Here is a 26553-nt window from a genome sequence, read left to right as displayed (position 1 = left end):
GACTTTCCCCTGAAGAGTCAGACCACAGGAAAGGCAGAATCAGGGCACAAACCAAAGTCCTGGGGACAAGAAGCAGAGAGGGCTCAGGAAGGGGAAGAGAGGCAAGAGGTCTGAAGGACTTGGAACAGGGAGGACATGGCGCCAGAGCACTGCAAAGGACACAGCACGGCCCAATGAAACAGTACAGAAGCAATCAAGGGAAGAAGACCAAAGGGTGGCAGAGAGCCACCCAAAGTGGCCAGATTGGAAAGACAGCTTCCTGGCTGGAATAATAGACACCTCCCCCATAACCACACGCTAAGGCCCAGGGGTCCCCTGACACCACAAATAGATCTGGTCTGCTGGCCTGATGAGGGTGGTCAGGATCCTGGCCTTGGTCTCCAAAGGTACTTCTGAACCAAAGCACTTGGCAGCATGGCATAATCCCAGGAAGACTGGCAAGCAGAGGAGGGACGGGCCTGTCCCCAAAGCCCAGGGGCAGGTTTATAAGCATTTCTATAAGCCTAGAAGACTGCACTTAAGGAATTCAATCAGGTCAGAGAAATTAAAGAAAGCTCTGCCATTTAACATGTCTCATCCCTCTCGAGATGTCCTTCAGTCCAGGTAACTGCTGTCCCTGATCAGATACCCACTAGGAATGGCAGGTCCTGAGCTAGGCACACTGGCACACACCTGCAATTCCAGCTACTTGGGAGGCTAAAGCAGGAGGATCACAAGTTCAAGGCCAGCCTTAGCAACATAAATTGAACCAGACCTTGTCTCAAAATAAAAATTTTTAAAGGCTGGGCTTGTGGCTCAGTGGCAGAGCACTTGCTGGGCATGCAAGAAGCCCTGGGTTCAATCCCCAGGACTCTCCCTCTGAAAAAGGCAGGTCCTGTGTCTTGTCCTCTGAGTTCCCACTCCCGCCCCACTAGTGTCCAGCAGAGAAGACGCAGTCAGCGTGGCCCGACCACTGTTTGCAAATCTAGGCTGCATCAAGGTCTAATCAGCCTCCAAGTTATGTCCATGTCAGAGTCACAAGCAGGACCCTCTGAAGCTCAGGGGTGGACCAGTAACTGGTGCTGCCCTTCAGCATCAACTTCTGCCAGTCACCTGCACCAGGCTAGAGGCATCATGAAGACAGGCTTTATTCTTACCCATCGCCACATCCACACTGCTCAGGGCTGGCACACAGCAGCATCTGATCAGCACTTGCTGAGCGAATGAGCATCAGACAGATCCCAGCCCCCAGGACCTCTACCATGCTCTCACCTGGTACCAGGAATAGGCCCGGTCAGCTGGGTTGATGAGGATGGTGAGGATCTTGGCCTTGGGCAACAGGGCAGCTGCACGCCGGGGTGCCACTTCCGAATCAAAGTAATTGGCGCTTTTCTCAAAGTAGAAGTCGGAGGTGGTATTGGAAGGGATAGGGAAGAACTCCATGTACCTGCAGGAAGCCCAGAGAGGGGTGCTCACAGGCAAGACTCATGAGGAAGGGGCCCCAGGAGAACAGTGTGAGAGCGAGTGTCCCAGCGGGTAGAGCATCCTTAGAAAGCAAGCAGGGCACACTGCTCCAGCCAAACCAGGACTCGCTGATTCTAGAGAGAATGGTCACCTGGCAGTCTCCCTAGTCAAATTCGTGCCTTTTCAGTGGAGGCTGTGGGATCAGGAGGATCTGAGGATTTGTAGGTGTGATGGGACTGCAGGCATGGGGTGGTGGTTGTGTCTTTTTTTATCCTAAACTCATATCCTGCCCCAGTGGAGACTCCCACAGCACAACTGGCAGGCCCTAACTCTGCCTCTAGGTTTCCCCTCTTAGCCCACACAGGACCAGCCGGGAGGGATGGCTGCCCTCTGGAGCTTTTTTCCTGACTTGAGATGATGTCCAGTCTGTCTCTATGGACCTGGAGACAAAGGGGAGGGTCACCTGCCACCCTCCCCAGTGTGCTAGGCACAATTTTTGAGAATATTGTCCCAAATCCTGGCCACAGTGATGACTAAACAAACTGCCCAGACTCCCCCAAGAGCACCTACTCACGTAGAATCAGGTGCAACTGGGGATTCACAGGAAGCCAAATATTCCCTAATTAAGGGTATAGGTTTTCCATCCCATAAAATGGGGTTTCTCAAGGGGGCCCGAGGACCCCTTTACAGATTGCCTAGAGCTTTTTAGATTCCTGTGCCCCACCTAAGACCTACCTACAGAATCAAAATCTTGGGAATAGGGTCATAGAATCTCCCTCTCTCACTTTTCTATATCTTGATTGTGATATCTACTTTGAGAAAGCTCAGAAAACAGAAGTTTTTGCTTCCTAAGCTATAGCTAAGACATTTGGCAGCCAACTTGGCTTTTCTACTTTACCTGGTAATAAACAGCCACACTTACAACAGACATGCTAATGTACTGCTGCGGGTGCTGCCCCCAGCCCTACTGAAGACTGCTACCTACATGGCTTGCACCATATTACCTTTATTAAAACAAAACACAACACTAACTTCCAATAATACATCTGGTCACATAAGGTTTTAGGTAAGAGACTAGACATGTTGAGAGATGTAGAAAGATGGATGGATGGCTGAATGGACACACAGGTAGACAGACAGATGGACAGTGAGAAGATAGGTAGATAAAAGAGAGAAAAACACCAAAGAGCAAAGGGAAGGCATACAATCTCTCCCTCTAGGCAATCTGTCATTATAATAACACTACATCATGGTCACACCTGTACATACAAGGTTTAAAAAGACAATAGCAGGGAAAGATGCAAACTGAGAAACTGGAGAGTAGAACCAGCCCCAGGTATCCCCCAGTGCACACTGACGGTCACCTCTGTAGAAGGTTCTGGTGGGCAGCCTCCACTTTAACTACCTCCCCAGGTGCCCCCTAGAACTCAGCCAGTGCTTCCAAAGGCCCACAGGAACATCTTCTCTCCACAGTTGGCCACACATGGTGGGAAGGGCCAGTTGTCAGCCAGAGCACTTGGATTTTAGTCCCTGCTCTGTCACCAGCAGACCTTGGGACCTTGTGTGAGTTCCTCCCCTCCTCTGGGACTCAGGATGTTTTGTACAAGCCAGGGAGGGACTCAACCCTACCTTCAGCAGTGTCTGTCCCAGGCGATAATGCAAAGGGGCAAAGGGCTTCCTCATGGAGCACCCTGCCTGTGACAACACTCCCACCATGACTCAAGGGTCACTGTGCCTTGTCCCTGTTTATAGGAACTATAGCTGTGTGTGAACAAGCAGCAGCTGCTTCCTGCTGTGGCCACAGTGACCTCCCCACCACCTCTGGAATGGCCTTCCTGTCCTGCTATAGATCGAGAGGCTCACTCACCAGTCAATGCCTCTGTGATAGTTGTGGCCATTAAAAAACTGGATCTCCTCGAAGGTCTCTGAGCTGGGGTAGTTGCTGCTTAGGTCCGGGTGCATGCCCAGGAACAAGTAGAGGGCTGTGGTGCCTGTAGGGATGGGAGGCAGCTGAGCCCACAGCAGAACCCCCAACTCAACAATGGAGCCTGGGTTCTGGGCCTCGCTCCCCCTTTTCTCTACAAGGACCTGGGAAAATTCCTGCCTTTCTCTGGGTCTTGGTCTTCTTGTCTGTACAAGGAACTGCACTACATCCAGGATGGCAAATACAGGGCCTGCATGTGGACACCCCAACACTTGTACCCTGCAGACATCACTCATCTATTACAGCCTTCTTCATTCCTAAACAAGGGCTTGTCCTCTGACTCCTCCTCACAGCACTCTGACAGCCACATCCCACTGACTGCTGTCTCCTTAGAATTAGAACTAGATGCTTTCTGCTGGCCTTTTCTGCTCGAGACCTCTGTCCCCCTGGCACTTGGGAAAAGCCCCCGCCCAGGCCCTCCCTGTGTTAACGTGGAACTCTGAAGACCCACAAGTTCTGGCTCTGATGCCTCCTCTTCCAGCTCTGTTCCTCCCTCCTCCTAGAAAGACTCCTCATTCATTCCCTATGGCATGTTTCCATGGTTCATATCTACAGAAGCATCCAGAAGAGGAGGCCATAGAGTCTGGTGATGGAGAATATGAGCTTTGGGGTCACAGAGATCAAGGTGTGGCACTGTCATTTCCTAACGTGCCGTGTTAGGGAAGACTCAACCTCTCTGAGCTGTAAACTGGGAGTGGTCTTACAGATTCACGTGGGTGGCAAATGCCCGGCGATCATGTCACTGTTCCCTCCCTGCACCTCTGCTAGACACAGCTGACTGGCCACAGCCCACTCTGCACTGGGCCAGTTGTACCAGGTACTGCTTAAACTTGCAGATAAGCTGCCAGGACACAGAGAGAGGTCCCTGAGGCTGCAGCTCAGGACAACCAGGAGAATGCCATGCGCATCCCATCCATCCCCGTCCCATGTCCACACTGATAGGAGATTCACATTCCCTCAAATTTTACTCTCGCTTCTGGGGAAGGAGTGGGTAGACTACTGGGGAGTGGGACCAAGGGAATGTGGTCCCTAGAATTCTGTGGCTGAGATGGCAGGTGTTGGGAGAGGATGGGTGAAGGGTGGGGAGACCTACCTGTTTTCTGGGGACCAATGATGAGGAGCTTTGGGAAGCGGTCACATGTCTTCTCCTTGGACCAGATGTCCTTGTGGCGTTTGTCTTCGCAGGGGTCCTAAAACAACATTGGGAGGATGTGAGGGAAGCCCAAAACCCAGTGAAGAGGCTCCCAGGACCATGTGGCCCTTCCAGTGCTGACCGACAGGCATAGAGTCTGCATGTGGCCTTGCCACCTCTCACCCCCAGACGCTTGGGCTGCAACAGGCAGGGACCATTTCTGGTTAGTCTCACGTGTCCCAGAGTCTGGCAAAATGCCCAGCTGTATGCTGGACACATAATGGGAACTCAGAAGCACTTGAATTGAACTGGGCAAGCAGTGTCTGGACCAGGGGTCTGCAAACTCTCCCTGCGAAGTTGGTAAATCTCTTGGTTAGTGTTTGGTAAATATCGTGGGCTTTGGGTACTGTCCAGCTTCTGCTGCAACTTCTCAACTCGGCTTCGAGGGCATGAAAGCAGCCACAGAGAACGCTCACAAGAACGAGCGTGGCTGTGTGCCAGGAAAACTGTCTTTACAAAAGCCGACCACAGGCTGGAATTGGCCCACAAATCAAGGTTTGGGGACCTCGGGTCTGAACTGTTGAAACGCCACCATTCTCAGGTCTTGCTTCCTATTTTTAACAACCCCCAGGTGCCGACTTTCCCAAGAACTGGTTTCCCCCAAACCCTCCCCGTGAGCTCCCTCCCCGGTGGCTCAGAGCCTGCTGTAGTTAAAGAGGCTGGGAGATGACCTGAGTCTGACCAAGGCAGGGCAGGTGCTGCCCACGCTCCCTGCTCTATGTTCACCCACGGGGCTTGTGGGCTTTTCACTGAGGGCTTTGTGTGTGCGTGTGTATGTGTATTGCGAATTTAGCTCAGGGGAGCTTGATCACTGAGCCACATCCCCAGCCCTTTTTATTTTGAGGCAGGTCTCAGTAAGTTGCTTAGGACTTTGTTAAGGCCCTCGAACTTGTGGTCTTCCTGTCTCAGCCTCTAAAGGGGTTGTGATTACAGGTGTGTGCCACCACACCCAGCTCCACAGGTTTTTTTAAAGTTGTTCTTTCCAAGGGTGTGTACGAGTATGGATATGTACAGGTCTGTGGGGAGGTGCACATGTACATATGCGCGCACATACATGTTCCCGAGAGGGAGCGTGCCCACATTGGCAAGCAAACGGACACCTGGGGTTCCCTTGGGGAGAGAGTGTGAAGATATGAAGGCTGAGTCCTCACAGCCCTGGAGCATGAGCCTATGAGCAGAAGACTTTCCACCCCTGCAACGAGGCACGAGGCCTCCCTGTCCCCACCTGCCACAGTGGGTCCTTCTCCTCAGAGAATATCTGGAAGTACTTCTGGGCCAGCTGCACAGGTGGCAGGGTCTGCAGTCGCAGGTTGGTCCAGGAGTGCAGGAAGCGCACCAGGTGCTTGAAGGTGTACAGGCCCAGCCGGTCGTTCCCGTAGTTGGACAAGTGCGTCATGAAGATGCTGATCTGCTCCAGGGAGGGGGAGAGGGAGGGAGCAGCCGGTCAGCATCTGAGCCACCTTACCCCCACCTCCGACCTCACCTCTGCCTCACTTTGCAGGGCTACCTGATGACCAGGGCAAGATACCCCAAGGACATCAACTCAATGTATGGGCTGAGTACAGACAGGGATGAATCCAGGTCTGACTGACCCCCAGGCATTTCAACCCTAAGGTGGGAGGCTGACCTGAGATGGGAGCTCTGTGTTTTGTCTTGGTAAAAAGGTGTGGAAAAAAGGTACTAAGCCCAGAGAACTGAACAAAACAACCACTTGACATTTATTTAATAGTATTAAAGTACAGGTGATTATTTCCATTTTGAAGATAAGGAAAGAAATGCCCTGAAAGCTCGAGCAAAAAGGTTTTGTGTGTGGGGGGGGGAGGGGTGTGCACGTGTGCATGCACACATGCACATATACACACAGGAACAAAGACTGGAAAGAGAACAAACACAAAAATGCAAATACGCCAGTATTAAAGTGCAGGATTAGGAAAGAAAGAAAAAGCATGTATATCTAAAAAGAACAACAACAACAAAAGAGCAATACGAAAGAAAGAAAAAGAAAGCTCCAATCCATTAGTCAAGGTCACACAGTGACCCTGACAGTGCCAGGGCTGGGGAGCAGGTGTCCCAACCTCCAGGTTCTCAAGGCAGCCTCTCCGGTCTTTCCCAGCCAGGGAGGTCCCTGTAGCCAAGGACAGGCCGCCCTGCAGCTTCACTTCCCATCAGCTGCAGACCATGGAGCACTCACAGGATTGAGGAGCACGGTGAGGAAGAGCTCGCCCCCATTGATGATCTTGTCCAGTTCACTGGAGCCCCCAGGGTACTCGTTGTAGAAGATGGTGTGGGTGAAGAGGCCACAGGTCTGCCGTGGGAGGACCTGGGAGGGGATGAGGAAAGGAGCTATGGTACCTCTGGCATGGATGGCAGTGGGAAATGGGGTGGGGTATCTCCACAGAAAGGCAGCCTCCTGTGTGGCCACCTCCTGGCAGGTACTTGGTCCCAAAGACCCAGTAGCCTGTGATATTCCCCTAGGTGAACCACAGGCCCTTGACATTTTAGACTCCATTACTATTTTCCGCACAAAATAATAAGTAGGACCCAAAATAACAAAGTAAGAACATTTCTGGAAACTTGGGCCATTTGCAGTAAGGATCCTTGACCCTCCAAAGCAACTCTTCCAGTGGCACTTGGCAAGCCCTCTCACAACACCAGAGCCCCATCTGGTCACACTCATAGTCATGCACTGGCTTAACAGTTCAATGTGATCTCCCCTAAGGAAACAGGCTCTGAGGGAACAGGGAATGGGTCTAACCTGTCACCACCTCATCTCAGAGTTAATATGAGTCCCTGGTACTGAGAAGGTGTATGGAGGGATGGACAGATGGTCAGGGAGATTCACAGACAAATGCACAAACCTTGTCTTCCCACAGCTGCCCCATCTCAACTGATGATAGCTTGTTCTTCCAGTGTCTCAGGCTGGAAGCCCTGAGGTCAGCCTGGACTCTTCTTTCTCCTACATCCTATAGCCAACTGATCAGCAGATCTCAATGGAAGGAACTTCTAACAAGTCCAATAGATGATCACTTTCTTGACCCCGCTCCAAGCAACCACCATCTTTGGCTAGAAGATGGCAGTGGCCCCTAATTGGTCTGTCTGCTCTTTGGTACCCTATATTCTCCATTTCACACAACAAGAAATGATAAAAACCTTTGCAAGTATGAATGATGTCATGCTTCTTCAAAATCTCCCCATCTCTAATTAAAAGCTGAAGTGCCTTGATGATAAGCCTTACATGACCCCATAGCATCCTGTCCCCAACCCCTGACATCCTCTACCATCAGCCTCTAACTTGCTCTCCTCTAGCCATGCTGGCCTCCTACTTGGTCCTCAAACACACCCAGCACAAAGCCTCAGGGCCTTTGCACTTGCTGTTTTTGCTGCCTTGAACACTCTTCCACATATAGCGGCATGGCTCATCCCAGGAAGGTCCTTCCTAACATTTATTGAAAATTGCCTCCCTCATCTCCCTTCCTCATTGATTCTCTGAAGGGCATTTATCACCGACTGATTGTTATATACTTTACACATTTTTTTTCTGCCACTAGGACATCAAGTCTATAAGAACAGGAACCTTTCTGGGTTTTAAGCAGTTCTGTGTCCCTAATGCCTGAAAAAAGGAAAGACCAGAAGCTCAAGAGAAGTTCTTAATGAGCAAATGAATGGAGCAGAAGACTTTCCTACATCCTCATCAGGAACCCCCCTGAAGTTCCTCATGAGAGGAGCCCGACTGGCAGCCCACCTTCCCAGGGACGGAGCCTCAAGCCACAGTAGCAGCAAGGGTTGGGCTGGAGCCCGAAGCAGGCCAACCACAGCCATGCCTCCCAGGACAGCACACGCCCGCCCCACCCCTGCACTGCCGTGGCCCACTTGCTACACTTGCCATGATGCCGTTGTGGACGAAGCCGCGGCGGTAGCGGGCTGGCTTCAGATGGGGGTACTCCTCAGTGCTGGTCACTCGGATGTTCCACACCTGCTTCCAGGCCTCGTACAGCTGCACATGCACAGGATACACGCCCGAGTGGTGGGGGGCCACCGCGTACCCCATGTCTGTGGGAATGCCATGCTCCTGGGAAGGGGATGACCAGGGCAGGATGAGCACGGGGGTCTTTCCCCTTTGGGTCTTATTTCCCCTTGGTAGAACATATGAGAAAAATCAGAGGCCAAGACGGCAGGGCCGTTGGTCCAAGCCCTCCTGGTGCAGATGGAGAAGCTGAGGCCTGGGAGGCAGGGGAGGGGCTCAGAATCTCTGAGTCAGAGTCGCAGGCAGAGCTGGGACTACAGCCCAAGTCTCCCAACTCTTGGTCGAGTTCAGAGGCCTCATGTACCCCACAGCGAGGGATAAGGTGGAGATCTTTCCTGCCTTCTCTTGCCTCTGGTTGGCCAGTGAACCCAGGCTGGTACCTCCCACCCCAGCCGGGAGGTAGTAGCTTGGGCCTAGGGCACACACAGCTCTGGGTTTAAGTCCTGGGATGACCTCCCTAAGCCTCTGTTCCTGTCTACAAAGTGGGGCTCTTCTCTATAGAACCAGCTCCCCTGCCCTGCCCCCAGGCCCCAGTGCGGGCACACAGATGTTGGTGGGAGTCTATCGACTAAATTGAAAAAGCAATATGACACCAGCAGCCAGGACCCCAGGCCCAGCCCCAAGCCCACCCAGCTCTGCCCTTTAGGGAATCTTACTCACGACAGCGAACTTCTTGTTCAGGGCCATCTGCTCCGCCAGCACCGACTGATTGTGGAAAAGGTGAGGCTGCATGTGGCTCCACATGTGGGGGAACCACCAGAACTCCTTCACATACGACAGCAGCAGGTCATCCCCAGCATCCTCAGCATCAGTACCTGCAGTCCCAGCACATAGCTCAGCCTGGCCCACAGAGCCATGAGGCCCTCCAAGCTGGCCCAGGCCTGGGATGGGCAGGCATAGCCCATCCAGAGGCTGCCATGAGCAACAGTGCAGGAGTAGATGGAGTCTCAGAGCCCTGGCTTCTGATCTAGAGTGTGTCCTTAACTCAGGAGTGTCTTTGGCCAAGCTGCCTCAAGGGTTTTCTCCACCTCTGACATGTCTGCCCTGACTTTGTTCCAATAGGAAACACAGGTCATTTGTCTTCTACTGGATTGTAGAAGGGCTCTGTGTATACACAGGATGGTAAACCCCTGTCCTGTATGTATTACCACAACCACCACGGTAGGCTGAAGGTTAAGAAAAGAAAAATGCAGAGCTGAGTATGGTAGTGCGTGGCTCTGAAGCCAGCAACCAGGAGCTGAGGCAGGAGGATCACACACTCAAGGCCACCTGGACAACTCAGTAAGAGCCTGCCTCGGAACAAAATTTGCAAAGAAAGGGCTAGAGACACACCTCAGGGATAGAGGGTTCTCCAGCAATACCCCAAAATGCAGGGGCCCAGCAGCATTACTCATGTTTGTCTTGGGGGCTGTGTTGCACATCCTGCCCCTCTACCCACCCCACCCTGCGTTGTTGACCAACATGTTCTCCTAGAATGCAGGAGAAGCTGCCCTTGCTGTGACCTGAGCAGAAGACAGAGGGCAAGGCTACTACAAGGCTGTTCCCTCTTGCCTGGTCCCAGAAGAGCAGTATGGGAGGAACCTGAAAGGCTCAGAAGAGGAAGGCAGGCAGGCATGAACCAAGCGGCCTACTGCCCTCAAATTCAATCCTTTTGACTCCAAACTGAACTTAGAGCTTGGTCATGCTGGGGAGGTACAAGTACAGGGTACCTTCATTTTCGATGCTACATATTTCTGTAATGTTCTTAAAATTCAACCAGTTTTTCTTACAAGCAGAAATAACACAAACAAATTTTAAAAGGATGAGGCAGGGGGAGTGGAAGGGAAGATGCCCCACCTAGGACAGCACAGCCAAAGGTCAGGGAGTGAGGCATGGAAACTGTTGTCAATTTTGTCCCCAAATGACCCCTTCCTGGGTCTCTCACTACTCTTGTGGCCTACTGGTCCTAGCAGACTTGCCCTTAGTATGGGCAAACCCGGCTGCTGCATCATGGCAGAGGACTCCAAAGTTGTGGGTGTGGACAGCCCTGGAAGTCCCAAGAGGGGGCAGGGCAGGCTTACGCACCTGTGTGGAAGAATTTCCCTGAGTATCCCAGGTTGAAGGTGAAGTTTGGGATGTGTGTGCGTAGTTCATTCTGTGTATCAAACAGGGCCTGGGACAGCAGAGGAGAAAGGAAGACAAGAGAGGAAGTCAGAAGCTCCTTTCCTTCCAGAGACCTGAGAAGTGTCCCGTTCCAGCAAGACCAGCTGCAAAACTGACAGGGCCCAGTAAAAATGCAAATGCAAGGATGCGGGTGTGGCTCTGTGGTAGGGCTCCCACTGCCACACAAGGCCCTGGGTTTGATCCCTAGCATTGTGTGAAAACCTGGGACCTTTATGCAAAAGTAACTAAGAACAAGGGGCTAACAGCAGAGCACTGCACTATGTTTGAGCCCCTTGTAGCACAGGGCTCTGCAGGACGACATGGGCTGCACACGGGGAGACTGGCCTGCATTGCCTTCACCAAGCCTCCAGCACAAAAAGACCTGGACTCTAGTCAGACTCTGTCATGTGTCCTCAAAAAGCTTTGTGATGCCTCTAGGTCTGTTTCTTCAACTGAACAATGAAGACGGTCTCTTTCTCGCTCATGGGAGAATTAAGTGAAATGCTGTATATAAAACTGCCTGCTGGGTGCGGTGGTGCACACTTGTAATCCCAATGGCTCAGGAGGCTCAGGCAGAAGGATCGTGAGTTCAAAGCCAGCCTCAGCAACTTAGCAAAGTGCTAAGCAACTCAGTGAGACCCTGTCTCTAATAAAATATAAAATAGGGCTGGATGTGGCTCAGTGGTCAAGTACCCAGAGTTCAATCCCAGTACTAAAAAAAGAAAGAAAAACAAACTGCCTGATGTTTGGTTAAGTGATAAAAAATGGGGGCCATCACAACATCTGTGGTCACTGCCACTGAAAGCCTCAGTATCTACATGGGAAGGCTTTCTCCCCTTTGGTGGATTGCCAGGCTGATGTCAAAGGATCATGACCTGTCCAGGGATGTGCTGTGTGCCCAGCACCATGGCGTTCCCATGCCTGGCATGCACAGCTCTCTGCAGGTCAGTAAGGGCTGCTGGCCCTTGGGAAACAGATGTGCTGTCACACTCTAGGGCCAGGACTGCAGGGTTCACAGGCTGCCAGGAAACCTCTCAAACCCTGCTTTCAGGACATGCTGCAAAATAAAATCCTGGCTCTCTTAGGACAGTATTGTCACCAAGGCTGAGCACTGCCTGCTAGACATGCATATTCAGTCGTGTGGCTTCTTCACTTCTTTGAGTCTCGGTGCCCTTCTCTGAAAAATAGGACTCAAAATAACACCCCCTTTGCCAGGCCACTGGGAGGACCAAATGAGGCAGTGCACAGAAGGGGCAGGGCACAGTGCAGCACCCACATAAACAGCTTCTGTTGGTATTTTGTCAACTGTGCTACGGAGTTAACAAGGTGACATGTACATCTTTGAAAGAAGGCCACAGTGGTCACCTGTGTTCAGATTAAAGAAGAAACTGCTCTGCCCTTTCCTACTAACAAGGATGTTTAAGGGTAAGGAGACCCGCATTGGAGAAGCACTCTGCAGGTTGCTCTGAGCTGAGAGCACAGGAGAGGGCACCTCGATTTATATTCTTCCACAGAAATTGCTCCAATCTGTTATCATGCTTTTCACTTTAGAAATGGGGAGAATAAGAAACCTAAGTACACGATCCAGAGCTCACTGGAAGATACACTGACTTCCCTGTGGGCTCGACCCTGGAGCCCAGTCCTGGCCCACAGTTTCACAGAGCTCCCCTGCACAGTAGCAAGGGCCTGGTCCAAGTAGGAGACAGCAGGGCTGGGCCATGGAAAGGGCATCCCAAGTAGGGAACAGAGCAGTCTACTCTGCTAGAGGTTGGTCCACGGTGGCTGCATATGAAGATGTTTAGAGCAAAGACTCTGTAGAGGTCATCTTCAATTTTTCTTCAACAGGACAGCCCTCCAAGAAATGAAATTCCAGGGAGAATCACAATCAAAGCCATGCTGCCCTGTCCAGCTCCTCAGGAGGCATGGAGGATGGTGTCTGGCCATCAGAACATGACCCTCACTCCACCCAGCTCGTGGGGCACCCCTGTGAAGCCTCTGGGAGTGCTGTGAAACAGCCTAAAATCCCCTATCACTCCATCTCTTCATTTCACAGGGGAGGCTCAGCGGTGGGATGGGACTGATATGTGTCACCTGGTCAACCAGGATCACACTGGGACTCAAATTGATCTCAAATCCCTACAGGATAACCACTCCTCAACACAATCCACTCTATTCTTCGCCTTCGGGGTTATACAGAAAAGCACAAAGTGTACTCCTGACTAAGAAAAGGACACAGACTCTACTAGAGTCTTCCTTACAGACCCCGGGCCACCGTAGCAGAGATTTCAGGTGCACAGAGAACACAGCTCACCAGGCAGATCTGTTCAGGGAGAGTTGTGAGCCTCTCATAGGTCTCTTTAAAGCCTCCTGGGAGCATCAAAGAGAGCCCTGGTTTGGTGCTAATATGTTTCTAACACTCGCTAATCTCCTGTGAGAGAGGACACCGGTCAGCAGGCAGCCGCATCTCTCAGAATTTAATCCCCTGTTTTGTTTTCATTGGATTTATTGTTATGGTGCTCTCCACTCCCAGCAACCGACTCAGATTCCCGTTCATACTAGGATGTCAGATGTCTCCTTTGCAAGTAACCTGAAAACTGCATTTTAAGACTGTTTAGTGGTCTTAATTTGTAGGCTTCTCCTTCATGGTGACAGCGCACGTATGTAAAATCTTGTGGTTTGCAAAAGTGTCTTTACACACAGCTCTGTTGGGTAAACACTTTTGGAATTCAATGCATGCATTCACTCTCTCCATAGACCTAAGTTAAAATATGCCATATGGTAATCTGAGCTCTCCATTTTTGTTTTAAGAATTTTATGGGCACTCTGATATTGACACAAACATTTTTAAGAGTTTAAAATCAAATCTAGATGAAAAGGCAGATGGCTGACACTGCGGTTCCCACTTTCATGTTCTGATGACTGGATCTCTTCCTCCACACACAACTCTGCACTAAGATGCAAAGGTCTTCTGTGTCTGCCAGGCACAGTGGCATATGCCTATAATCCCAGCAGCTCAGGAGGCTGAGGCAGGAAGATTTCGAGTTCAAAGCCAGTCTCAGCAACTTAGCAAGGCCCTAAGCAATTCAGTGAGATCTTGTCTCTAGATAAAATATTTAAAAAAGGCTGGACATGTGGCTCAGTGGCTGAGTGCCCCTGGGTTTAATCCCTGGTACCGCCCCCCCCAACAAAAAAAGAAAAAGTCCTATGTTTAAATACTTCAACAAAATTTTAAATGGCACTTGCTTTGAACACAAGAATTAATATAAACTTAGTGGTGGGGTTGGGGGACTTTATTTTGAATAACATCACAGGGGAAGTGCAGGTAGGGAGTCACATGGGGGCCATGAGGATTGGAATCCGCGAGGCCCGCCTTACCTTCACATCCTCCACCTTCATGCGTGTGCCCTCCTTGCCCACGAAGATATCATCAATGTCCACCAGGATGTAGCGGTCCAGAGGCAGCGAGAGGCGCTTACCCGTGAGGAAGGCCACAGCATCAACGAAGACCAGCTTGTGCAGCCAGAAGTTGAGGTTGTTGCCAAACAGCACACGCTGGATGCCATCGTGGAGGCCCAGGTCCTGGACCACCGTGGCGTGCAGTGCAGCATGCAGGCCCGCATCAGCTCCCAGGTGCGGGATGGACTCGGACGAGCGCGTCTTGGCCAGAAGCACAGGCTCATAGGTGGAGTGGTTGGACTGGAACACGGTCCAGTCCTCGCCAGGCAGCACGCCCTTCTCCACCTCGCTGGGCCGTGTCACGTAGAGCAGTGGGGATTTGGGATTGATGCTACAGTCCTTCAGGCCCAGGTTAGAGTGCAGGAACAGGGGGAAGCCCTTGAGCTGTGCGCTCAGCAGGCTGTTCTCATTGGCCTACAACCGGGCAGGGGGGAAGGGGAACAGCTGTCAGATCTGGAACTCCAAGGGACGTGGAACTCAGATATGCACCCCAAACTGTAACATCAACAATATTCATAACATTCACGGGCAGGCTCGCCATGCCCCGGCTCAACCGTCTACCCTCTCCTCTGTCTACAATAGAACACTAGTGAACACGTCTGATTTGCTTACCAAAACTAGGCAGGGGGTCTGTGAACTGTGCTCGCTGGAATGCTGCTAATCCTCCCAGTGACCCCACAGTGGAGGCGCTGTCAGACTAGACCATTTCACACATAAAGAGACGGAGGCCCAGAAAAGCCAAATCACCAGGGGAAAATCCAGCAGTTGAGAGCATGGACTCTGCTACCAAACTGCCTGGCCTTGGTCAGTTATGACTCTTCTCCAGGCCAGAGAAGAGGAACTATCTGCAGGGGGGAAGCAAAGACACTCTGCTACACAGCACTCCCCACCTCCCTTACACCGGCAGCACCCCTGAGGCCACCCTCTTACAGCAGTCCAGCTCCTATGCCCACCAATCTCTGCCAGCGTGGTGAGGTCTCTGGGGCTACCCAGCTCCCTGGGGGTCTACAGACAGCCACATCACTCCATCACCTCCTCCCTAGGCCCATGGCTCCTGCTTCATCATGGTACATGCTACAGAGAGGAGATTCACAGTTACAGACAAGCGGCACAGTCAGCTGGCTCAGAGAGCCTTCCGCAGAAAGGGATTTCTGAGGTAATATTTAAAGAAAGAGTTATCAACTAGGGGAAAGGCGGGAGCCACGTCCCAGGAAAGTGCAAAGTGCAAAAGCCCTGAGGTAGTAGAGGTTCAATCAAGAGGGAGAGGAGGAGATGAGGCCGAATGTTCTACTGAGGCCAGACCTGAAGGACCCTGGAGGCCACAAAGAGCAGCAGGAAGCCAACAAAGACTACATCAAACAGTATCCACAGGGATGACAGGTTCCAATCTATCTTGAAAAGGTCTATGTGACTGTCTTGTGGAGAATGAGTGTGGAGAAAGAGTGGGGTCGGGCAAGCCATGAGTGAACAAAAAGTATATGGAGAATTTGGGGAGGGAGACAGACTCATGTGCAGGTGCTATCAGGGCTGCACGGGTGGGCACCAATCTGGGCACACAGCCAAGCAGAGAGTCCCAGCCGAGCCCTGTGCCCCAGTGTGAAACCGTGCCTACCCAGGAGGGTGTCCTGTACTAGTCTCCTCTATAGATACTGCTTTTTTTTCCATTTCTACAATAGTTCTTTGGGACCCTGGCCTTGTAAACCGCGATAAAGAGCCTACACTGGTTGCTCCACACACAGGGATAGCTGCCAACTCCACCCTGCAGCACCCTGAGCCAGCCGCAGAGGTGGCCCCATGCTAAGCCCCATCAAGCCCCATCCTCAGAAGCTACCTTCCCCAGCTTTAGGCTCCCCACAGCCCAAGTCAGCACTGGCCAAGGATGTAACTGCTTCAGCTATGTGGGGGCCAGAGACCCTGTTCATATGTGCCAAGGCCTGGGAAGCCACACAGGACACGAGGGCTGAGGATCCCATTTCAAAGTCCCGACCCTGAGCTGACTGCCAGGTGCTGGCAGCTCAGCCCACTGACCAGACAGAGAGAGAGAAAGCCAAGTTGCTGATAGCTGACCCTGGTCGGCAATGACAGGAACAAAGTGGCTGGCCTGGCCTTGCCGCCTGGCCCCACTTCAGGCTGCACCCCCAGGAGTAAAAGCTTCTGTTCCTCAGCTCTGAGGACCCTCTCAGGAGACACTAGTTCTTCCAATGGGGTCACCCAGGCACAGGAAGGAAGAGCCCTGAGCCAGGGATGGGAAGGCAGAGGCCTCACAGACTTAAGCATTAACTGGTTGGTGCCCTGGGGACCCCAAGTCCCCTCTCTGGGCTCAGATCCCCCATTAGCCAGTTTCTTCTTACATGGTATCCCGTGGTCAGATTAGAAGCAACAAGCTTAGTTGTCAAATCCTGGCTCTACGACTTACTAGCTATGTTGCTCTGGTAAAGCTATTTAACTTTTTCAGCCTCAGGTTCTTATCTGAAAATAAAGTGCCCACTTCACAAGGCAGCTGTGAAAATTAAACATGATAATGCCTGAGAAGCAATGAGCTCAGTGTCTGGAACATGTAAGTGCTTAATCCAAGAGGCCAGGTAGCCCCTGCCAGGCCTCTGCCAGGTGTGTTCAGGGCCAGAGCATCTGGAGTCACAAAGATGGGGCAAGACAGTGCCAGGAACTAGGGCTACAGAGGAGGAAACTGGACTCCACCCTCCAGGACCTCACAGGAGCACACTGGCCAAAGCCACAAGACAATGCCACCACTAATACGTTGGCTGAACTTAGAATGACAAACAAGAGAGCCACCATTTATTTTGTGGCTCTGGGTCCCAGGCAGAGTGCTCAGTGCTTCCCGCCCATTGTCTTGTTTTATCTCCAACACAGACCAGCAAGGCAGGAGCTATAATTAGTCCCACTTTACAAATGGATTGAGCATCCTGCCCAAGGTCACTCTGCTTTTAAGTGCCAGAAAGATTTAACCCAGGACATGGAGCTTTAAGTCCCTGCTCTCACACTGCCCTAGGAGTCCAGCCTTGGTGGGAACAGAAGCACAAGCATCTCCAGAGCCCCACAGTCCACAGGCTGCTCAGGGCTTGACAAGTCCAAGGCACAGTGCTGAAGCCCCCCTTGCAGAAAGGAGATGTGCCTCGACTACCAGGAAGCACGAGTTTGAGCTGAAAAATCACAGGCCTGTCATATGCACTTGTCATGTGCAATAATGTAGGAAGAATAGGAAAATCTAGATCTGCCACTGACTCCGCAGTGGGACGCTGCACAAACCCCTTCCCGGGCCCCACATTCCCCTTCTGTAAAGCAAGGAACCGCAGGTAGACAAGGTACAAACTCTGCTGCACCAGCTGTACCCAATGTCCTGTGCCCACTGCCTGGTAGTGAGACTGAGAGCTCTGTGCACTGCACGTGGCCTCTGATGCAGACTTCTACTAAATAAACGGTAGCAGGACTCCTGGACTTGCCACACGGTCGTTAAGACCAAGGCCTCTGGAGCTGGACTGCTGGGCTTCAAATCCTAGAGAATACTTACTGGAGGTGTGAGCTTGGGCACACACCTTAATCTCTTTGCCTCAGTTTCCTTCTCTCTTAATAAGGACACTATCTGCCTGCCTGGGTAGACGGCTTACAGAGTGTAGCGAGTTCATTTACGAGGAGCATGTGGGCAGTACACTGCTCCAAGCAGGCTCTCGATAAACGTCAGCTATTCTGATGATTTTCAGGCCTGGGGCTCTGAATCAAACTTAATGAAGTTCATGGCAGGAAAGGGTACAGAGTCCAGGAGAAAAGGCAAAAAACACAGACAATGGAGATAGTCTGACTTTGTGCTTCTGTAAAGCCATAAACCAGGCCAGTGCTCCCCAGAGGGTGCTCTGTGAATGAGCTCAAGCCAGCGGGGGACGAATCTCACTGGCTCACTCTGCGGCAGGACTTCTAAGGGCCTTGCATTTTGGGGCTCACAATGTCTTTTCAGTGGCAGAGCCTCCTGCTGTATTAGTGCTTGAAAGAACATGCCATGGGAAACGCTCAGCCAGACCAGTCCTCCTGCACTGAGGGTAGGCCCAGAACTCAATGCGCCAGGGAAGCCTGGGACACAGCCACCTTTGATCATCTCCTACGCCTCCCCTCCTGACTCACGCCAAGCAAGAGCCTGCATAGGACCGGTGCACTTACCGTCCCTTCCTTCAGAAGGGCTCTTCGCACTGAAAGCCACCTAGAGCCTTACCTCACTTCCTACAGTTGGTTTTACCAAAGATGACCTCTCTGGCCTACTGTGAGAGTGCTGCCAACAGCCCACACCAGGACCCTCTGGGCTGCTCCCTGCTCTGCTCCTGGTGCACTTCTCACTGCCATATGCTAAGTATGTTTGCCCAGTACCAGCCCCCCACCCATTCCTACTGCGCTAGCACGTCAGCTCCCTGGAGCAGGGGCTTTGTCCATTCCCATGACTACTCTGTCCAGCGCCTAGCACAGGACTCAGAACGCTGAAGTGGCTGGTACCTATTTGCTCAATGAAGAAGCAAATGTCCCCCAAAGCACCCAACCAGAGTCATGTCAGCGTCTCTCTTCATCTTGCCTGACCACACCCTTGGAACCTGCATCCACTGCTCCCTACCTCCCCTTCCCAGGGTAGATTCTCCTTCTCAGCAAGGATCCCATTCTTAGTGGTCATTTTGAGAGCTCCATCAAAACCAGAATAGCTCCCCACCCACCCACCCATCCACTGGGATTTCTTTCTCCTATCACTCAAAGCAAAACAGCTCTGGTCTGGCAGGTGCATAAATTCCACACCCCACTGCAGCCAGGAGTAAAGAGCAAGGGATAGAGCCCAAGTTGCCCAAGTATGGGTTCCAATCTCAGCTCCTCACTTAGACTGAGAGCCTCAAATAGGTAACCCAACTCCCCAAGCCTTGATTTTATCATCTGCAAAATGGGAACACGTCACCTCCATTCGGAGGATTGCCATGACAGGTTTCAGAGTCCCGAGCAGAAAATGCTCTCTCCAACCCTGCACCCATTCCCAGGGATTTTCCAGGGCAAATGCCTTCTATGTACTGAATCCACTGTGAGTCAGGAAGTCCCCCAGCCAAGCACCCCTAAAACGCATAAAGTACACACTGGGCACAAGGACTGCTCCCACCAAAGCTTCATGACAAGCCTGGGAGTAGATATGACCACTACACGCATTTTACAAATGAGAAAAGTCTAGTGCTCTGCTAGTGAGCACAGAGATCAGGGCGGGAAGCGCCCGAGGCCCTGCTCCCTACCTACCTTGAAGAAGCCAATGATGCCCACGCCGTAAGCCACACAGTACTTGTCCAGCAGCTCGCGGTTCCAGGCGTCCAAATTGACGTACTTGAGGATGTTCTCATAGATGATGAGGGCGAAGCGGCCACGGCCCTTGTCAGTGAGTGTGGGCATGTCCCCCTTGCCTGGTGCAATCTCGGTGCGATACTTGAAGCGGCTAGACTCCAAGATGGCCACGACCTCCTGACCCAGCTGTGAGTAGAGACTCTCCACGAACACCAGCACCAGCGGGTCGGTGCGGGAAGGGGTGACCACCTGCACAGGCTTGAGGGGCAGCAGGCGGCTGGGGGCCACAGGTGGCGGGTCCCCACAGTCAGACTCAGGGGCATCTGCAGAGGGCTCCAGACCCCGCTTCCAGCCATATAGGTAGTAGGCCGAGACAAAAACGCTGAACAGGCAGAAGATGAACAGCAGGAAAAGGACAGCTTGGGGGGACACATGCCGACACAATCTCCGGAGGCATGCCAGGGCAGGCATCCTGGCCCCCAAGACCTTGGCCACCGGAGGCCTGCCCTGCCCTGGCCACCCCAAGGCCCCACGCAGGAGACACAAGAGTTGTCGACCAATCAAGAAATTCACAGAGACTTAGGAGGCAAGGCCCTCAGTGGGCAGCAGGAGTGAAGGATCCGGGTCCCCAGCCCTTCCTCCCAGCCAGGGGCGCAGTCTAGAGGCTGGTCTCGCTCCTTCCTTCCTCTGCGCCCCTTTATGTCACCATGGCAAACCCCCACTTGGTCCTGCACAGAGCAGAAGTGCCCCAGGGCATCAGGGCCTCCTTTGGGGACTGGGCAGCAGGCCAGAGGATACTAGGCTGGCCCAGGGGTGTCGCATGCTGCTCCCTTGGTAGGGCCCACGGGGCTGAGGCTGTGGAGAGAAGAGGAAATTCCATCAGACACACAGGTCCTGACAAGGTCATCAGAGTTTGAGTTTTGCTGCCAAACCTGGTGGAAAGAATGAGACAAATGGAGCTGTTTAGCTTCTCTGGGCCTCCGTTTCCCCGTGTGTGAAATGGGCAGACAGTAAGCAGCGCCCATCTCACAAGGGGTTGCGGATATGAAGTCCAATGATATGTATAAATCACATAAAGCAGTACTTAACGCACGGTGTCTATAAATAGTAACTGTTCTTTTTCATTATTATCAGAGTCTAAGACCGGGCCAAGAAAAATTCAGAAGCAAAAAGAACAAAGTGAATAACTGAACAGTTGCAAAGTGTAAGAGCAAGTGGTAGGACCCTAATCAGAACCTTCCCTTCTCTTCCCCTCCCTTCCCCACCCATTTCTCCGAGTGACCACAGCAGCCCATGCAGCAGATGACAAGACTGTCTCCAGCAGAAGCAGCCACAGCAGGATTCAGGCAGGGATGTGGGGGTCCCATGCCTTGGTGGTGCCAGAAGGCCTAGGTGAATCGCTGCACCTCTCAAGCACCAGCAAGCTCATCTGAGTAAACGTGTCCACGGGACTTGACACAGGACACACTCAGAAAGGGCAGCTGTCACCACGTGCTCCTAATGCAGCCACACGCAACCCTCACCCTAAGGATACAGGCTAACAGTGCTCACCATGACTCTGGACACCAGATGACCACATCCCCTGCCTGGGGATCCCAGGTTGCCAGGAGACAGGAGGCTTCCCCCACACTGGGTCTGTCTACCCAGACAGCCAGAACCTGGGGTTCCAGCCTCCTCCTCCTCCAGCCTGAAATGCTCACCCCGGCCACCTCACTGCCCCATTTCACTGGGAAGAGTACACAAAGACCCACACACATTGTGCAAAGACGACAATTCCCTTGCCCCAACAGCAATCTCAACACAACCCTCCGGTGTCCCCTGAACACGAGTGGAAGCCTCCAAGAAGAGTGAGATTTCCTAGTGATTCAAGGAGCTACTTTCTATCAGCCACACTTACTAAGAGGCGGCAGGAGATGATGCCAAGCCAGAAAGCAAGTGTGAGAGCCTGGGCTGAGGCATTCAGTGAGGGAACTGGAGTCCCAGGCATGGCCTTGAGGGTGAAGGCCTTTGAAGTCCCTCCCAGCCCCAGGCTATATGCTGTGCTTGCAGGGATCCTGCCTACAAGAGACCCAACAGTTGCACTTCTAGGATAAATTCCTAGAAGTAATAACTGCAGGAGCGTGTGAAGATTTCTCCACAAGAATACAAATCCCAGTGCTGTGTATAATGGCAATTGCTCAATAATGGGGGACTGTCATTATAGAAACTATAATGCAAGCATGTGACAGAATCCTAGGCAGCCATTTATAGTATCTCCAAGAAAGACATTTAATGACATTTACCATATATATTGTTGAAGTGGGAAACATTTATAAAACAGTTTGTATGTGTGGTCATATTTTTGTTAAATATTTTTATGCTTAGGCTAGAAACTGGTACTAAGTGCAAAAGAAAAAAAAAACCTTAACAGTAATTACCTCTAGGTAAGTCATTTTCTGTTTTTTTGTGAAATGGAGAGAAGAGGGGGCAGCAGGTTTGGCCCCAGCTGTGCCAGGACACACTGTGAGATGCCCAGCACACCCTATCCCTCTCTGGGCTTCCTGCCTCTTAGAGGGAGCTCGGGTCAGATGGTTTCTGGGGTTCTCCCACCTCTGCTGCTCTACACTGTAGTCCTCACTATGTGTCAGCACCGTGGGGAAGCTGAGACACCAGGAAAGCAGGTATCCATGATGCGGCGGGACGAGTGTGGTAGCAGGGACGAGGAAAGGCATTTGGGAGACCAAAGGCGTACTTAACCTCTCAAGAGAGGGAGAGCAAGACCAGGGAAAAATTTCTGGAGGCACCAGAACTGGCCAGAACAAGGGCAGGCTGACCAGGGACATGGAGAAAGAATGGCCTTCACTGTAACCTGAAGATAAGGGATTGTGTGCACTTTCTACGGGACTCCGTGCAATTCTCGGTGAGAACAAGGCAAGAAAGGGCAGGTATTCTGGGCGGAGCCAAGAAGGCTGCAGTGGCTAGTCCTGTTCATGCCCAGAGTGCACTAGTGTTCCATTTACCACTGATGAGGGCCACCTGCAGTCACAGCCAAGCCCCCACCTTTGGCCTATGGCCAGGGCAGAGGCAGAGTGGGGTTGGAAGGCAGGATGCCCTGATGGTGCCCTGCCCACGCAGAAGTCCAACCCACGATACAGGAGGAGAGGCTGAGCCATGGCCACTGACCTCCAGCACATTAACAGCCTCTCAGCAAGTTAATGATGCAGTTCACAGAATCTCAGGCATCTGGGGGTCATGGACCCTTGTGGGAATCTGGCAACATTTCTCAGATATTAAAAAATATGCACATTTTAAAAATGAACGTGGCTGCCAGGGGTTAGGGGTGGAGAGATGAGTGGGAAGCGCAGAGGGCTGTTAGGCCACTCTGGAGGATGCTGGGTGGTGGGTACGTGTCACCATGCACTTGTCTAAGCCCATGGAATGTACAACATCAAGAGCAAACCCTACTGTCCACTAAGAGAGCTGGATGACAGTGACATGTCCATGTGGTTCATTAAATGTAGCAAGGGGGCCACTCTGTAGCGGATGTTGATGCTGCCTGCCCTGCACCTGGAGAGGTCTTCCTTGCAGCCCCCAAGTGGCCCCTGCTTCCTCCTCTCACTGCACACCTGAGAAGAATGCCTGCCTTTGAAGGCCTTGGCCTTTCCAGGGAGGCTGGGATAAGGCCATTGCAAAACCCAGGCCAGAGAGGGCAAAAGAAGCCCTGCTTCTGGAGAAAGCCAAGTGCCCTGGGCCTGACGAGCCAGCTGCCTTGTAAACAAAGTGTCGACCACCCAGCGTGCTGGCAGGGGCCTTGCACGGCCTCACCATCCACTCAGAGGCCCACAGCCAGCCAGAAAGCTCTCCTCCCAGTCCACCCGGAGTTATGGAATCCCGTGACTCTGAGGTAAAGTCCGAGGGGCTTCTCATCCCCCTGGCCACCAAGGCCTCAAGGAGAGCTGGGGCTGGGACCTCAACGCCCGCCTACCACATAGGCCACACACCCTCACCACCCTTCCCCTAACCACAGCTGGGCCCAGCCCACCACCCAGCTTAGTCAAGCATCCAGGCCTTTGCTGGTGAAGTTCCCATGGCCAGGAATGCCTCCTCCAGCCGAATGGGACACTTACTCATCCTTCACCACCCAGTTCCAATGTCACCACCTCTCTGAAGTCATGTCCAGCCCCCACCTACCCCACTTACCATGAGAGGCTGGGAACCAGGACCCTTGGGCCTAAACACAATGCAGATGTGTGGTCTTTGGCTTGCACAGTGTTTTTCTTTAATTTGGGATTAGTTATCAACATTTAAAAAAATTTTTTTTGTAGTTATAGATGAACGGAATGCCTTTTTTTTGTTTGTTTTTTATGTGGTGCTGAGAATCGAACCCAGTGCCTCATGCATGCTAGGCAAGTGCTCTGCTACTGAGCTACAGCCCCAGCCCTAGTCATCAACATTTTAAAATCAGGAGATTTCACAGAACTTCTCTTTTAAAACATCATGTTCTAGTGACACTGAGCACACATCGCAACCAGCCACATCCGCCAAGGCACATGCGGTGCCCTCCTCAAGGGCCATGCACCCTGCGGTCAGCACAGTCACCAGCCAACCTCCTGTTCTCACTGCCTCCTGCCAGTGTCTGGGGCACCAGAGCCTGTGATCTGTGTAGAGCGGGGGGGCCATTTTACACCATCCTGTCCCTGTACTTACACACCCACAGGGCAGGCCTAGCACCTACTGATCCCTGCACAGATGGGCCCTGCCCAGCACCTGGTATACAGAGGCCCTGGGCAAACAATTTTTGCTTTCTTCCCTCTCCCCCAAGCCTTGGGTGCCACTCAAGGACAGGAACCAAATCTGGTTCATCATGGAAGCTTCCACTTACCCTAGAACCAGGTCCTTATTGAGGACTCAGGATGTGAATGAAGTAGTAGCTGTTGTTATTCCCAATTTCCAGATAAGGAGAAGAAAGCTCCAAGATAAAGTGACTTGCCAGGGTCACATGGAATCAGCTAAATCTTGATTCAAACAGGTTTCCTTTCTGATTTTGAGTTTGGTCTTTTATTCCTCCATGACACTCAGGAGTTTCTATAATAAAATAACAACAGTGCCATTATAATTATCATCATTATTAATACTGACATCATACCTGATCATTAACTATGAGCCTGGCACTATGCTATGTATTTTTCACACCTTATCTCTTTCCTTACAACTTATATTGTCATTATCTACATCTACAGCTAAGGAAAATGAGACCCAGAGAGGTTAAGTCATTTGTCCAAGATCACACAGAGCTTAAATTTAAGCCCAGACCCCATGAAAGGGAGCACTCCAGAGACTATGAGAGATCTTAGCTGGGGAGTATGAGACCTTAGCCATCAAGGCCTCCAGGCCTTGGTCAGGCTCCCACTGTGCTCTCCCAGCCCTAGCCCCAGCTTTCCCTGCCAAGGTGCTGGGGATAATGAATGAGATGCTCTGGTTGTCATGGAGACGCCATGGCAACGCTGCACTTTCGGGAAATACCACGGTAACTGTGGCCACTGCTCTAAGAGTTGAAAGTCATTCCTTACGCCACCTCTCTACCCAAAAGTGCTTTGGTCCTCACAGTCCTCCTCAGGATCCCTAAGGGAAGAGAGCCTCTTTTTTTTTTTTTATGTGAATTTTTTTAGTTGTAGGTGGATAATACTTTTATCCCATTTTTGTGTGGTGCTGAGGATTGAACCCAATGCCTTGCGCATGCCAGGCAAGTGCCCTACCACTGAGCCCCAGCCCGAGCCCAGAAGAGAGCCTTTTTACAGATCAAGCAGGGAAGGGGTCCTGGCTTGGGCCCTGGATGATCGGGTGGGCTCCAGTGGGGAGACAAGAGCTCCCTGAGAGTAGGCACAGACACTGAGCTAGCTTAGCCTGTCCAATAGCTCAACTCACGTGTGTTTGGCGCCTACTGCATGCCACCAGTCCCTAGGGAAAAGCTGTGTGCTCATCCCATTTCACCCTAACAGCCTGAAAAATGGAGTGCGTGGCCGCTAGCAATTCAGTAAGGCTTAGTCCAGAGCCAGCTGCCGGAAGTGGAATCTCAGCTCCATTTTCTATCAGTCTGTGACTTTGGCACAATTCTTTCATCATCTCTGAGACTACAAAATAGAGTTTGTACTATTATCTATCTTGAGGGGCAGTTGCCACAACTAAGAGAGATGATACGTGTATAATGCTCAGTTGGGTGCCTGGCACATGATAGATAATACAGGCTAATAAACTGACTGTCCATTCAACATATTTGAAAACTGAGGCTCAGGAAGGCACTGGCCCAAGGCCACATATCAAAATTAGAGTGGACCCAAAAAGAGAAGATAGCAAGTCAGGCCAGAAGAAAGGAGAAAGAGAATAGGCTCCAGGAAGAAGCGTCAGATGGGATATCACCCTGGGAGCTAGGAATGATGATGGTTCCCTGCTCCCTGGGTCTGTATATAAGGTGCCGAGCACAGTCTCAGGCACTGAAAAGGAAGTGGTGACTCAGACCCTCAAACTAGGATTTCTAAAGGCCCCTTGGGCATCTTGTGTGATGCTGCTGACGGCCAAATGGGGACAGGTCCCTGCAGCCCCCAGGGCTCACCCACCACACAGTGTATTTGCAGCCTGGCCCCTTCCCACACATCCTCCTAACTCACGTGCACATGAATGCACGAGCAAATGCACACAGTACTGACATGCCCGAAAGGTGCCATCATGGGCATCCCAGCCTCGTGGACACTGGGAGGAGGGAGGGGAAGCTGAGAAGAGGTCAGTGTGGGAAGAAACTACAGGCAGGCTCAAAAGTGAATGAATGGAAGAAGCTGGGGGTGGCAAGCTGGCAGACTGGGCAACTTAGCCAGACCCTCTCTAGAAACACACATACGTGAATGGGTACCAGGGCTGGGGCAGGACTGGGGCAGGGGAAGGTAGTGTGGCTGCAGGCCAGGCACTGATAGCTCCACACCCTACACTTACCCAGAGCCACTCCCCACAACTGCCCCAGCCCCTCCCAGC

At 52.0% G+C, this 26553-nt stretch overlaps 1 protein-coding gene across 11 annotated transcripts in view; it reads right to left on the bottom strand.

Annotated features, from left to right (window-relative positions):
* The window catches only part of Ndst1 (N-deacetylase and N-sulfotransferase 1), an 81169-nt gene that overhangs the window by 10392 nt on the left and 44224 nt on the right, over positions 1 to 26553 (bottom strand). For 7 of the 11 annotated variants that reach the window (XM_021725672.3, XM_078047804.1, XM_078047807.1 and 4 more), the window contains 11 exons: positions 24413 to 24615; positions 19510 to 20406; positions 14161 to 14655; positions 10708 to 10795; positions 9304 to 9458; positions 8503 to 8688; positions 6811 to 6939; positions 5845 to 6027; positions 4521 to 4617; positions 3311 to 3434; positions 1252 to 1426 (listed from right to left, as the gene is read on the bottom strand). In XM_021725672.3, coding sequence (XP_021581347.2) covers positions 1252 to 1426; positions 3311 to 3434; positions 4521 to 4617; positions 5845 to 6027; positions 6811 to 6939; positions 8503 to 8688; positions 9304 to 9458; positions 10708 to 10795; positions 14161 to 14655; positions 19510 to 20022 — 2145 coding nt within the window. In that variant the 5' untranslated portion in view covers positions 20023 to 20406; positions 24413 to 24615. Of the gene's footprint in view, positions 1 to 1251; positions 1427 to 3310; positions 3435 to 4520; positions 4618 to 5844; positions 6028 to 6810; positions 6940 to 8502; positions 8689 to 9299; positions 9459 to 10707; positions 10796 to 14160; positions 14656 to 19509; positions 20407 to 24412; positions 24616 to 26553 lie in introns of those variants that run through there. The other 4 variants (XM_078047817.1, XM_078047824.1, XM_078047828.1 and 1 more) reach the window with 3 other exon arrangements.

This window comes from Ictidomys tridecemlineatus, chromosome 1 (genome assembly GCF_052094955.1).
Source record: "Ictidomys tridecemlineatus isolate mIctTri1 chromosome 1, mIctTri1.hap1, whole genome shotgun sequence".
NCBI classification, from domain to species: Eukaryota; Metazoa; Chordata; class Mammalia; order Rodentia; family Sciuridae; genus Ictidomys; species Ictidomys tridecemlineatus.
This window is presented reverse-complemented; position numbering and strand designations above follow the sequence as displayed.